The sequence below is a fragment of the Protopterus annectens genome, chromosome 2.part0 (assembly GCF_019279795.1).
Source record: "Protopterus annectens isolate FY-2018-M chromosome 2.part0, PAN1.0, whole genome shotgun sequence".
NCBI classification, from domain to species: Eukaryota; Metazoa; Chordata; order Ceratodontiformes; family Protopteridae; genus Protopterus; species Protopterus annectens.
Window position 1 is genome coordinate 725,382,782 of NC_056728.1, and position 15,447 is coordinate 725,398,228.

The following is a 15,447-nucleotide window of genomic DNA, read 5'->3' on the forward strand; positions in this document are numbered from 1 at the left end:
CTGTATTCAGTCTCACACACACAGCCACACACAGCCACTTCCTCATTCATACCTGCATTCACTCACACATCACTCTCACTCTCCCGATCTCACACACACAGACAGACACTTCCTCATTCATACCTGCATTCACTCACACATCGATCTCACTCTCCCGCTCACACACACACACACACACACACACACACACACACACACACACACACACACACACACACACACACACACACAAAGCCACTTCATTCCTGCATTCACTCACACATCGGTCTCACTCTCCCGATCTCACACAAACACAGCCACTTCTTCATTCATTCCTGCATTCACTCACATATCGCTCTCACTCTCCCGATCTCACACACACAGACAGCCACTTCCTCATTCATACCTGCATTCACTCACACATCGATCTCACTCTCCCGAACACACACACACACACACACACACACACACACACACACAGCCACTTCATTCATTCCTGCATTCACTCACACATCGCTCTCACTCTCCCGATCTCACACACACACAGCCACTTTTTCATTTATTCCTGCATTTACTCACACATTGCTCTCACTCTCCCGAGCTCTCTCACACAGACAGACTCTTTTGCTTTCATGCATGCATTCACTCACACATGCAGACAGACAGACACACATATACACACGCATACAAGCATTCACTTACCTGCAATCAGCTGCTAAGCTTTCCGGCTCCCCTGTAAGGAAGCTGCAGCTCCCCAGGGCGCCACGGCGCACAGTTTGGGAACCCGTGGTACAGAAGTAAAACTTATTATACTAGATTTCTTGACAACATTTCTTTGTTTGGCAAGGGTCACTGGATGAGCTGACAACCTTTTTGACTTATATTAACACAACAACTACCTTTTTGAGATTTACACACACAGTGTCCCTGGAGAAAATAAACTACTTGAACATGACATTATACAAGGATTTAGGGAACAATTGTTTCCATTCTAGAATATTTAGGAAACATACACTCTCTAACTCATATTTACACTATGGTAGTGGACACTCCAACTTTCAGAAGGGCATTGTAAAGGGGCAGCTAATTAGAGCGTCACAAATGTGCAGTGAATCCTTGATATTCCATCAGGAATTAGAATTCATCAAGGGACTGTTCATACAGAGGGAATTCCCATTAAGTTTAGCGAATACTTTAATTGATGAAGTGATTCGAGACAGGGATGTCAAGTACAGACCACTGTTGGGTAAAGGTTGTAACTCAGACATGGAACACAATACTATTCAGGCAGAATATGAAACTGTCTTTGTTCACACATACTCTACCACTTCTACAGAAATAGAAGGGATTATTAGAAGACACATGGGAATATTGAAAATACAGGAGGAAATTAAGAACTTTATACCTGACATACCCAAATTCAACAGAAGGAGGGATATGAATTTAAAGGAAATGTTAGAAAGGGGAAATATTAACTATGATGAGGTAAAAAATAGTCAGCACTTATAAATGCAGAATGTGTAATCAGTGTAAGTACATCATTGACAAAAGACGAGGTGGTGATAACAACAAGGAATTACAGGTTGAAAAGTAAAGGGCATTACACATGTAACACTTTGGTGGTGGTCTGTGTAGTAGTATGTGAAACATGTAACATTTTTTATGTGGGAAAGACAGAGAGGAATCTCAAAAGGAGGACTTAAGAGCATACATACATCTTGAAAGAGAAATAAACCAGCGCACTTTTTAAGCACTTCACAGTATGCCCTAATTGCAGGTTTAAGTTCATGGTCATTTAACAGGTTACATCTGATGCATGGAGGGCAGGCTTGAATACAAAGAGCTGTACTGGCAGAACAAGCTAGAGGCTGGAAAGCCTCCAGGGTTGAATGACTGCATAAGTATTAGTAGTGTCCTGATATATATATATATATATATATATATATATATATGGATCTACCTGACAACACCGACGCACCACAACACCGACAATGGAATCACCAACACCACATAACCAAAAGTTCACAAACACGAAACCGCACATGCCCGACACACCACAATCCCGACAATCAACAAACAAAACAAATCCCCTGTCCAAAAAGCACACACACAACACAAGCTCACCACAATCCTTACAAACCCACACTAACCTGACATACACAACTATCTACAACCTTAACCCAAACCCTAACCCTAAGGTCCGTCACTATCGCACACTCACCTAACCCGCGCCCTAACCCTAACTCACTTAACCCGCCCCTAACCCTAAAGACTGTCACTATCGCACACTCACCTAAGCCGCGCCCTAACCCTAACTCACTTAATCCGCCCCTAACCCGTAAGACTGTCACTATCGTACACTCACCTGACCCGCGCCCTAACCCTAACTCACTTAACCCGCCCCTAACCCTAAAGACTGTCAGTATCGCACACTTACCTGACCCGAGCCCTAACCCTAACTCACTTAACCCACCCCTATCCCTAGAGTCCATCAATTTCGTACACTTACCTTACTCGCACCCTAACCCTAACGTCCGTCACTACCGCATACATACACAGCCTTTTCACATGTCGGTGTTCTCAGCGTCGGGGTTTTCATCCGTCGGTCAACCCGGTTTTCGATCTTCTGGTGTCGGTCTTCTCATCGTTGGCATTATCAGCTTTCGTCGATGTCAGGTAGACATATATATATATATATATATATATATATATATACACACACACACACACACACATCTATAGATACATACACACAAACGTTATACATATGTAGATATATATACACACACACACACACACACACACACACACACACACACACACACACACACACACACACACACACCACATGCAAGTTCAAAAGTACTTGGTTTTTGTAAAGGTGTCTGTTTGTCTCAGATTTATGATGCAGTCATCTACATAACTGATGAGGAAAATTTTTATTTGCAAATGAGTGGTAGGTCCTCAGATTATTCAGTAAAATTAGATTTTTTTTCCCTTCCCCCTTAAACAAATGAAGCTTTTCAGTGACTGGCTCAATCAGTCAAAAGTTAGACTTCTGTTTTTAAAACAATGAATTATACTGTGAAGTTCCATGTAATGGATCAGATGTCCTGGAGACTTAAACTTTTGTGCTGTTGCCCCCCAAAACTGATTTTGCTGAGTTATTCAGGCCTAGACATCATATGTTATCAGCTACCCTGTTGAAAGCAAAAGGAAAGTCAGTCAAATTAAATGACTTAAGATTTCCAGAAAGCCAGTAATGATGCAGTTTATGATTTCAGTTCTGTGATCAGCATGCAAAGACTTGGAGGTGACGACTAAATGTGTCAGCCATTGCTGGAGCAGAGGAGATGTTATTAGAATCAGAAGATGTTACCGTCTTAAGATGCTTTCCTTACTAGGCACTGGCAGACTTGTTAGCAAGTTTGCCTGATGCCTCATATCACTATATACAAAAATGGGAATGGGTGTTGTGCAATTATACACAATGAAATGAGAGGTTCCAAACTGGTGAAGAAAAAAAACATTGACCAGTAGGGAGATAAAAAGATAAAGTACCGTTGGTTTCCAAGTACCATTTTTAGTAGAAAAGGGAGTGATGAATAAGACATGTGGTCAAGAGATGTAGGGAAATTAAGTGAAACAAATTATGTATTAAAAAACAGGAAGGGGGCTTGTGTTCTTAAAATTGCAGCGGTCATTCACCAAATTTACATTAACTAAACAACTGCTCTGCTTTAACCAGAGTAGTTTCTTCAGGTTACAAAACAGCCACAAACTTTAGAATCGTGTAAGCTTTTGCTGGGCATTGAAAGAAACAACCTAATTGCAAACAACTGAGCAGAGAACCTAGTCCCTAGGCCTGATGGCATATTCTCTTTCTGACACAATATTGAATTACTCAGCACAGTATACCACATGAACACTTCCACAGAACAAGGTCAAGAAGCACACTGAAACGGCAGAGGAAAGCTTACCAAGTGCACCTGTAGCATCATCGAAGATGTGGCTCCTTCCAGTACTGGGTGGTGTACTGAAAAACAACATACAAAAGAAAGTTGTAGTGCAAATTACGTAGAAGTACATAACAAAAGCATGATATTTTCAGTCCAAGATTTACTACAATAATGAGCATATGCAAAAAGATTTCAAACAAGAATATACTTGGAAATCAATCTCAGTCAGCATATTGGGAAACTGCAGTATAAAAATGGGAGGACTGCACAACGTTATTTTAACAGCAGCTCCAGGTGGCCAGAACACAGACAAATAATACTCCAAACTTCAGTGTTGGCATAAAGTGTTAAAGGCAAAACAGGATAGTTGTGTAAAATATTCCATAGCCATAGATGTCCCTCTCTTCTCTTCTATATGCTGCAGTATTCATAACATGAGGGAGTCCGCCTCCGGCTGACTCGTAGGTATGGCCAGTATACAAAAGTCTAATGCTACTGTGAGGTATGTGCAATATCATATGGTATCTAAATGTATGTCGGTCATAAAGTGACATCAGGTATAAAACGGACATCTGCATATACCAGACCTCAGAAATGAATGCCGCAAAAAGCACCAGCCTGATCCAAGGCAAGGAAAACATGACACCAGTAACAGGCAAGCATCAGGGGGAAGGTCGGGGGGGGGGGGAGTCATAGTGCAGCATATAGAACAGAAGGACATCTATGGTTATGGTAAGATTTTACACAACTATTTTATGTCCTTCTATTCATATGCCGCAGTATTCATAACATGAGGGACAGTACCAAAGCTCATCCAGAGGAAGAATTGGGGGGAGATGCAAAAACATTTTTCACAAATCTATGCAGAATAGCCCTGGCGAACCCAGCTCTGGACCTGGAAATGCCATCAAGTGTATAATGTTTTGTGAAGGTATGAACAGAGGACCAAATAGCTGCTTCCAGGATAGAGGAAGTGTCCATGCCTTTAAAGAAGGTCCCAGAGTTAGCAACTACTTTAGTGGAATGCGCCCAAGTAGGTGAGGGTAGATTTTTTACCATGAGCCACATAACAGAAGGAAATAGTTTTAGAGATCCATGTAGAGATAGTCTGCTTGGAAACAGGTTGGCCCAGGGCCCTTGGGTGATAGGCGACAAACAGGCGGTCAGACTTCCAAACAGGTTTGGTTTTATCCAGATATAATTTGAGTTGTCTGTGCACATCTAAGGTGTGTAGTATTGTCTCACTAGAAGACTGAGGAGAGAGGAAAAAGGCTGGAAGATTGATGGACTGATTGACAGATAACTGATTAACCACCTTGGACATAAATGAGGGGCAAGTGCATAGGGAAACCCTATTTCTGTGCAAAACTGTGAAGGGGAAGGAGGACACGAGAGCCTGAAACTCAAACACCCTTCTGGCAAAGGTAATTTCCATGAGAAGCACTGTTTTCCAAGTGCAGTGTTGCAGGGAAGCAGAGCTTGCTGGATCAAAGGAGGCCAGTGTGAGTTTTTCTAAGACAAAGTTCGGATTCCAAAGAGGGGGGAACTGGTTTCCTTGGTGGTCTGATGTGAAGGACACCTTTTAAGAAGAGTTTAGCTTTCAACTTGGAAGCTAAGGGGGGAGACATAGGTACACAAGCAGAAATAGCAAAAAGATGAGCTTTTACTGAGGAGTATGACAGCCCACTCCAGCAATTCACACAGGTAGGACAGGACCACTGGAACATCCACTAACAGTGGTTGTAAATCCTTTTTGAGACACCAGATGGAAATCCTTTTCCATCTGGAAACATAGGACTTCCTAGTTGTGGTTGTAAATCCTTTTTGGGACATCAGATGGAAATCCTTTTCCATTTGGAAACATAGGATTTCCTAGTTGTGGTTGTAAATCCTTTTTGAGACACCAGATGGAAATCCTTTTCCATTTGGAAACACAGGATTTCCTATGTGTGGGTTTTCTGGCCTCCTGCAGAACTTGGTAGCATGTCCTCAGAAAAAGGTGTCTAAAGGGAATCAAAACCTTATCACCCAAAGAGTTAGTTGTAAGTTTGACATCTGTGGATGGACTAATGTTCCCTTGTCCTGTCTGAGTAGGTCCATTCTGTGGGGTAGCCTGTGGTGACTGCCCTTGGCTAGATGCAGAAGAAAGGGTAACCAATGCTGATTTGGCCAAAAGGCAGTCATCAGCAAGATTTTTGGCTGCTCCTGTTGGATTTTCAACAGGACCTTTTGAAGAAGTGGGAAGGAGGAAATGCATAAAGAAACATCCCCTTCCAAGAGAATGATAGGGCATCCACCTTCCATGCCAAGGGATCTGGGACCATGGCACAACACTTGGGAAGTTGTCTGTTCATAGGGTAGGCAAAGAGATCTACCTAAGGTATACTCCATCGATGGACCATTTCCAGAAACACTTTCATGTGAAGCATCCTTTCGTGAGACTGAGTCATGGACCTGCTCAGTGGATCTGCCATCACATTCTGAGAGGAGGGAATGTAGACCACCAGGAGGGTAATTTGACTCTGGACAGCTAATTCCCAAGCCTGCAAGGCCAGTCTGCACAGGTGGTAGGACTTTGTCCCTCCCTGCTTGCTGACATGCCAGAGAACCGTGGTATTGTCTATAAACCATCCTGACACCCCAGAGGACAGATGGGGTTTTAAGATTTGTAGGGCAAAGATCTGGGCCCTCATCTCCTTTATATTGCTAAGCTTCCTTTTCTGGGCTGGAGACCAGACATCTCTGACCTTCCATGAGTCCAGAGCTGCTCCCCATCCTATGTCTGATGCATCTTTGTAGAGGTCCTGAGTGGGATGAGGCAGCTGTAAAGGAAACCCTGGATTCTTTGACACCTTTTGGAACCACCAGTGTAATTCCTTTTTCAGGCAAGGCAGCAGTGGAATAACAAACACCAGTGGGTTGGAGTGTTGTACCCAAACTGTCTCAAAAAAAACTGGAATTTCTTCATGTGCAAGCTGGCTAAGGGGAGCATGGGAACTGTGGAAGCCATGAACCCCAAGAAGCGAAGGAACTTCCTGGCAGTCAGGGAGCGGGGGACAAGAGATCCTTGAAGTAGGAGGTGAGGGACAGGACCTTTTCTGGGGGTAAGGAAGACATTAACCAGTTTGACTGGATCCTGCAACCCAGAAAGATGTGATCTTGGGAAAGAACCAGGGAAGATTTCTGGTAAATGATTGTGAACCCCACACTCTCTAGTAGTGGCACTGTGAAGGAGAGGTTCGCCTGGAAGTTGTCTGGAGTCTGACCCTGGAGGAGAAGGTCGTCTAAGTATGGAAAGATCTGTATACCCTGCAACCTGCAAAAGGCTATGACAGGAGTTAAGCATTTTGTGAACACCTTTAGGACTGTTGACAAACCAAAAGGCAAGGCACAGAATTAAAAGTGTGATAAACCAATAGCAAAGCAAAGGAATTTCCTGAACTGGAGATGAATGGGAATACAAAAATAGGCATCCTTGATGTTCAGAGCCACCATGAATGCCTGAGGAAGGATAAAACGGAGAAGGGTACACAGGGTTAACATTTGAAAGTGGGGAACGTTTACAAAGGTATTTAGATGGGAGAGGTCTAGAATGGGTCTCCAAGGGCCATTCTTCCTGGGTACCAGAAACATCCTGGAGGAGAACCCTTTTCCTGGTTGGGAGGGGGACACCACCTGAATAGTGCCCTGAGAAAGGAGGTTGGAAATTATTTGGTGAAGAGTTCCAGCTGTTCTTTTGGAGGTTGTGGAATACCCCTAAAAGGAGGAGGTGTCTTCCACACCATAAAGTATCCTTACTGGATGATGGAAAGGACCCAAGAGTCCTGGGTTATCTGTTTCCAAGCAGGGAGAGCTAGAGAGAGAGAGAGGCAAAGATACAGAGGTGTAGATGGGTAGTTACAGACTACCTGGCTTAGCCTGAAAGGGCTGTTTCTGTGTGGCAGTACGGGAGGTAGATTTCCAGGAATATTGTTTCTTGAATTCCTTCTTACCTTTGGAAGATTGGGGCCTAACAGACTTTCTAACAAAGGTGGTCTTGGCAGGATAGTTTCTCTGGAACCTAGGCATGGATGAGACAAAGTTATGTTTCAAGCCTTGCAGCTAATTACCCTTCTCCTCAAGAAATTTGAAAAGTTCTGCAGCTAATGTACCAAACAAAGCCTTGTTGTCCAGGGAAGCATCCATGCTTTTTGCCTTAATGTCATCAGGCAAAAACTGTAGCCTGAACCAAGAATACCTTCTCAGATCTGACCCAGATGCATTGCTCCAGCTGAAGCCACCACAGCAGCATCATAACTACACTTTATGGAATGCCATGTAATCTCTGCTGAAGAGTTGAGAAGGGAGGAAAGCTTAGCCTTAGTGGGAGAGTCAGGAAGCTCAGACAACAGTTTTCCAGCATCCGAAAGAACAGCCAAAGAATACTTGGTCATGTGAGTCTGATAGTTAATGGCCCTGAAAGCCAGAGTAGCAGAAGTACAGACCCCACCCCTCAATTCTCTCCATGACTTTGCTCTCCTCATCTGAGGCAAGTAGAGAAGTCAAAGGTAGCATCTTGGATGCTTTGTCTGCAGAAACTGAAATGGTAGCAGGGTCTGTAGAGGGCATCTGAAAAGGAACTTGGAGTCCTCCTGCTCTTTGTAAGCTCTATCCGGCCTCTTGGGTGCTGGAGGTTGAGAATCTGGGCACTCAGAAGCAGCAACAAAAGAATCCAGGAATGCTAGCAGGACTAAGGGTATGGCAGATGGGGAAGGGAAGTCTATCTGTAGCAGGTTATAGTACATTTTCTGGATGTCTGACACTTGACAACAATCCCACTTGAAAAACTAGTTTCCCCGAATAAGATATCCTCCCCTGGGGAATCAGTGCCATTAGACTCCTCTTCTGGGGAGGCATACCCCAAAGGGGAAGAGATTTGGCTGAGTACACCAAGAATTCGTCCCCTGAGGATTTCTCATCACCTGAGGAAAACCCCTCAAAAGCCCTCTTTTGAGGGGTGGAAGAAGGAATGGAAGGAAAAGGAGAAAAATAGCTGAGGACTGGCTTAAAGCCATGAAGGTGTTGAACAGGCTTTGGGAGAAGGCCTGCCAATCGGCAGACTGTTCCTGAGGTGTTGGTGAAACATGTCTGATCTTAATCATTTTCTTTTGGGGAGCCTCTATATGGTGGAATGTGGCTGGGCCAGATGTCGGCCTACATTCCACAATGTCAGTAGGGACATCCTTCTGTACAATGATCTGAGTAACACCGCGCTGGCCCTCACTCACCACAAGCCGTAGCTCCCCCTATGCCCGAGCTGGACAAATGCAATTCCCTTGAGGACATGCTGGTAGGCTTCTTCTTCATGGCCTCCACACTGGTACACATTAAAGGAGAATCTACCAACTCCAGAAAGTACAGTTGTGCACACCTACCATAAATGTAGATGTTCGAGTGTCTTCACTGTTGCAGTCATGACTGCAGGGTTCTCCCCTGCCGGCAGGCAGCCCTCGGTCGGCCAGAATCCCAAAGTCTGGGTCCGGCGTCGGCTATTCAACCCTGCTCCCTGACGTCAGAGCGCCAGGAGTATAAAGCTGACAGCCGACACTATCTTCTCTAGTTTTTCTTGCCCCAGATGTCAGGAGTCCCAAAATGAAAATGGTCCCATAACCTTTGCAAATACACCTCAGAAGAATGGTGAAAAAAGGAACCACACAAAAGTAAAAATAAGAGGGGACAGGAGGGAGGGAAGCCCAGACTGCAACAGTGAAGACACTCGAACATCTACATTTATGGTAGGTGTACACAACTGTACTATGTTCATCGTGTTTCACTGTTGCAGTCATGACTGTAGGGTAGAATCCCAAAGCTGAAAGAAAGGGAGGTGGTCATAAAGAAGAAGGGGCAGCTAAAAGGCCCTGCAAGACTGCAGAGGCAAAGCCTGCCCTAGACTTAGAGTAGAGAGGTAAATTGTAGTGCTTAGAGAAAGTATGCACTGAACTCCAAGTTGCAGCTTCCAAAATGTCCTTGGTAGGAACTCCCCTGAGGAAGGCCGCAGAAGTGGCAGCAGCTCTGTTGGAATGAGTCCGTATGCGCCCTGGGATTTGCTTTCCATGGTGTGAATAACAAAATCTGATTCCATGAGCAATCCATTTAGAAATGGTTTGTTTAGAAATGGCTTTACCTTGGGAACTTGAAGCATAAGAAACAAACAATTGTTCTGATTTTCTGATGTCCTTGGTTCTGTTCAGGTAAAAACGTAGCTGTCTATGTACATCCAAGGAATGTAAGATCCTTTCCCCTTTATTTTGAGGAGTGGGGAAAAAGGTTGGCAAGTGGATAGTTTGATTTAAAGCCGCTTTGGAAACCACCTTAGGCATGAAGGTCGGATTAGTCCTCAAAGATACCCTGTCTTGATGAAAAATAATGTAAGGTTCCACCACCATAAGAGCTTGTAACTCTGAAACTCTCCTGGCAGAGGTTAGTGCTAACAGGATAGCTGTCTTCCAAGATAAAAACTTGATGTCAGAAGAAGCGGCAGGCTCAAAAGGAGGCAAGGTTAGTTTTTCCAAAACATAACTGAGATCCCAAGCAGGAATAGGAGGAGCTCTAGGAGGTCTTAAGTTCTTAGCTCCTCTGAGGAACTGTCTCATGAGCTGGTGGGAAAAGATGGGAGGGTCTGAATTATAATGAGCAGAAATAGCAGAGGCATAATGGAAGAGAAAGAGAGACCCTTATGTAAGAGATCTGTCAAGTAAAGTAAAATTAAAGCAATGTTAGGAAGAAGAGGATCAGAATCCTGAGCCTGCATCCAGGAACAAAATCTTTTCCATTATCCTGCATAAGATTTTCTAGTGCTAGGACGTCTGGCTTCTAAAATGACATCCATAACCTGCTTGGGTAGGAAAGAAGAAATCAAAGGCCCTGGATTAACCAGGCCGCCAGGCTGAGAGTTCTGACATGAGAGTGTAGAACCTGACCCTGATGTTGGGACAGAAGGTTCGGAGACTGAGGTAAAATCCAAGGGGGCTCCAGGCATAGGTTTTTTAGAGTTTGAGACCAAAACTGCCGAGGCCAATTCAGAGCCGACAAGATTATCATCTTGGGTTTGTCCTGTTTTATCTTCAATAAAACTCGTGGAAGAAGAGGTAGAGGCGGAAAGGCATATCCCGAGAGGTTCCTCCAACTGAATGACAGGGCATCCACTTTCCAAGCTTCTCTGTGGAAAGTCCTGGTGCAAAAATCCTGTAGCTGATGATTTAGATGGGATGCAAAGAGATCTATGTGAGGGCATCCCCATACTGCTGTTATCATCCTGAATATTTTGGTGTCCAGCATCCACTCGTGTGGATCCGAAAGGTTTCTGCTCAAACTGTCTGCCAGTAAGTTTTGTTTCCCTGGTAGAAACTGAGCTTGAAGATCCAGATTGCAAGCTAGAGCTGCGTTCCATAAATCCATGGCTAGTCTGCAAAGGGGGTAGGAATGAGATCCCCCTTGCTTATGTACCACATAACTGTGGTGTTGTCTGTCCGTATTAGTAGTTGTCCTGGCGGTATGAGATTCCTGAAGGCCAATAGAGCTTTCTGAATGGCTAACATTTCCTTTAAGTTGATATGCAGGTGCTTCTGATCCTCTGTCCAAAGGCCCTGCAGACAATTGCCCTGAAAATGGGCTCCCCAAGCATAATCCGAGGCGTCCGTGGTTAGAATCTGAGAGGCAGGAGGTAGACGGAAGGGCTTCCCTTTGTTTAGAGCACATGCCCTGGACCACCAAAGAAATTCCTTTTGAAGGCAAGGAAGGACGGGAATCAGTATGTCCAAACTGTGGCAATGCTGAGACCATACACTTTTTAGGTACCACTGTATTTTCCTCATGTGTAGTCTTGCATATGGTATGAGAAGGATGCACATGTAACCCAAAGCCTGCAGGAATTTCCTTGCAGATAGATGGGTTAGAGTTGCCAAGGCTTTGAAAGTTGATGCCAGCTGTAATTGTTTTTCGGATGTCAGAAATGCCATCTGGGTTGTAGTGTTTAGAAGAGCACCCAGAAAATTTATCTGTTGTGATGGTGTCAAATTTGACTTTTTTATGTTTACAGAGAATCCCAGGAATTTGAGGAGGTTTTGTACAAAATCTAGATGCTGGAGTAAGACATCCTTGCTGTCTGCCTGAATTAGACAATCGTCCAGATAAGGGAAATTTGAATTCCCTTGAGTCTGCAGTAAGCTACTACTGGAGCCAGGCATTTGGTGAAGACCCTGGGCGCAGTAGACAATCAAAAGGGCAGCGCAGAGAATTGAAAGTGCCTCGATCCGGCCTTGAACCTGAGGTATTTTCTGCGATCCTGCCTGATGGGAATGTGTAAACATGCCTCCTTTAAATCCAAAGTCACCATCCATGCATCTTTGGACAGCATTGGAAGTAACTGCTGTAAGCATCTTGAATTTTGGAATCTCTAGAAAGGTGTTCAAGACCGACAGATCCAGAATGGGTCTCCATGAATTTTGCTTCCTTGGGACTAGAAAGAGCCTTGAGTAAAACCCTTTTCCCATCTCTGAAAGAGGAACCAGCTCTATGGCATTCATAGCCAAAAGAGCTTCCACCTGGTTTAAGGCCTCCATCCATATCTTGTTTTGGAAGGTCTGGCCATCCGCTTGGCCTTGGCAAGGTATGAAAATGGAATTTGTAACCTCTTAAAATCACATCCAAAACCCATTTGTCCTGGGTTATTAGAGTCCAATTTTGATAAAAAAGAGAGAGTTTTCCTCCGAGAGGGGCTTCCAGGCAAGACGTTCCTGCAGCCCAACGGAGGGAGTCATTGAGTTTGTTTCCTTTGAGACTGTGGCCTGTCCTCTCCTCCCCTAAGGGTAGAAGCTGTCCACTGTCTTGGTCTATAAGCAGCTTGTGTTTGAGGCCTCCCTCTGCAGCGTCTATATCTACCCCTCTGAGGCCTGTCTGAAGAGGGAAGGACCAGTTTTTTGATGGCCAATTCCTGCTAAATCTAGGAGGCTGTACTTGTAAGAAATCTTTAACTGTTTGCATGGATTTCACCTTATCCTCCATCTTTTTAATCACCTCTTCAGCTTTAGGTCCAAACAAAACATTATGCTAAACAGGAGCATCCAATAATTTAGCCTTTACTTGTTCAGGTAAATTTTGTTCCTTTAGCCATGCATGTCTTCTAATGACTGTGCCAGAGGCCGCAGCCATACAAGAAGCCTCCAAGGCATCAAATCCACAGTGTAAAACATGCTTCCCAACCTGTTCAGTGGCATGCAATAAGTCATGTAATTCCTTATCATCTGCACATGCAGAAATGGAAGTAAATTTTTGTTTTAAGACAGACAAGAGAAATTGCTGATATTTAAGCATATGAAACTGACAGTTTAAAGCCCTAATGGACAAAGTAGGAGAAGTGTACACCTTTTTTCCCCATCTTTCCAAGGCTCAAGAATCCTTTTCAGTAGGAATGGGATTTTTAGCAGTAGCGGCCTTAACACCCTTAGGACCCTGAGAAATGGTTTCAGGGTCAGCAGCAGGATTCTTGTATAAAAACTGATGGGAATCAGGAACCCTGTAGTATCTATCAGGCTTAACAGGAGCAGGAGGAAAAGAATCAGGGGTTAAGTTAGCCTCCAAAAAGGCATCATCCACAATATCCAAAACAGGAGGAATAGCCAGGGGTCTATGTTGGGGAAGAAGAAGAAAATCCCTCAGTCTTTTCTTGGACTCTGAATACTCCTGTCCCTCCCAGTGAAAATGTTCCCTCATTTCATGCAGAGTTTCCCCAAAAGAAAAAACCTTAGGACGAGAAGCTGAAGGAATGGATTCTTCCGCATCAGAATCCTCATAAGGAGGGAAAGAATATTCCTGATCAGAAGAAGAAACTGAGGAAACAGAAGCCTGATCAGAGGAATCATAATAAACATCCTGCCTTGGCCTTTTGTCTGGAGGGGAATGAGGACCCCTAATCATAGTAAGTAAATCCTCCGCCATCTTGACTGCTTCTGTGACTTGGGAGCCGGTTCAGAAGAGGCCTGTGTTGAAGTCTTTGATTTAGAAGGAGTCTTTGCCTTTGTCTGTACTTGAAGCTGAGTAGGCCTGAAAACCCCTTCGGAAGTCGGTACCTGCACAGCAGCTCCGGACCCATCCGAAGGAGCATTGCCCGAAGGTCCTGCAACAGAGATATTTAAAGGCCTGGTTGGCTCCTCATGAGAGTCCATTTTGGCCGTCGGTTCTGAAATGGCCGACGACAGGGGCTGCAAAAGCGCCTCACTGACGACGGCCAAACCTGAAGCTGGCTCCACATGTGCGCTATCATCAGATTTGGACCTCAGAGGCCTGTCTTTATCCTTGCGACGCTTGTGAACTCCGGTAGATGGAACCGTATCCGATGACATTTTGTAGTTAAAGCGCCTACCGAAGTAATGAAAAGCAAAATCGTACCTATGCTTAATTGTACGGTGATTGAATCTAGCACAAAACCGACAACTAGCTACGTCGTGGTCGGGGCCTAAGCAAGGAATACAGTAAGAATGAAAATCCTTATGAGGTATTTGCTTCCCACATGAAATACAATTATTAACTTTTTCTGACATTGGAGTGGAGCAAGAAAAAAGTTTCCCCAACGGGGTACTTAGCTTTGAGTGGAGAAGAAAGTCTTCGGACCGAAGTATATATAAATATTCGTCAGGAGTCAACTGACCGGCACTTGCGAACTGCTATCACCGCACGGCAAGAAAGACTGGAGAATATGGCGTCGGCTGTCAGCTTTATACTCCTGGGGCTCTGACGTCAGGGAGCAGGGTTGAACAGCTGACGCCGGACCCAGACTTTGGGATTCTGGCCGACCGAGGGCTGCCTGCCGGCAGGGGAGAACCCTACAGTCATGACTGCAACAGTGAAACATGATGAACATCGGTCTCTGGGCCAACATCGGCCTCAGGAGAGACATCCAGAACAGACAGAGCAGTGGGTAGATCAGGCCTAGGCTTCTAGACTGACTGAGAGACCACTCGTGAAGCATCAAAATGGATCTGCTTGGTTTATCTGCTAGTATGTTGGTTTTCCACAGAATGTGCAACACAATTAGAAAGCGGTCTGATGAGATCACCCTTTTCAATACTCTCTTGGCCTCTCTGCAGAGGGGATAAAATCAAGTTCCTCTTTGTTTATTGATGTACCAGACAACAGACGTTGTCGGTCCGAACTGCAACAGTCCCTAGGGGGAGGGCTTCTTGAAAAGCCTGAAATGCAAGTAGGACTGCTCTCATATCTAGAACACTGATATGCAAATTGGTCTTTCAGAGGGGCCACATGCCTTGGATTGTTCATCCCAAGAAATGTCCCACCCAAACTGAAAAGTGTCAGTGGTCAGTATGCACACTGGGGTTGGTAAAACAAAAGGTCAGACTAGGTGAATATTGTTTGACTGGATCCACCAATGTATGTGCTGTTTGCAAATTGGAGTTAACTTGACTGGAAAAGATAGGGGGGGTTGATGAAGAATGGACCACTGCACAACCAGGGT

At 44.6% G+C, this 15,447-nt stretch overlaps 1 protein-coding gene across 3 annotated transcripts in view; it reads right to left on the bottom strand.

Annotated features, from left to right (window-relative positions):
• RAD23B (RAD23 homolog B, nucleotide excision repair protein) overlaps positions 1-15,447 on the bottom strand; it is a 1,748,186-nt gene that overhangs the window by 552,085 nt on the left and 1,180,654 nt on the right. For all 3 annotated transcript variants that reach the window (XM_044061046.1, XM_044061045.1, XM_044061047.1), the window contains one exon: positions 3,960-4,015. In XM_044061046.1, the coding sequence (XP_043916981.1) occupies positions 3,960-4,015 (56 nt within the window). The remainder of the gene's footprint in view (positions 1-3,959; positions 4,016-15,447) is intronic.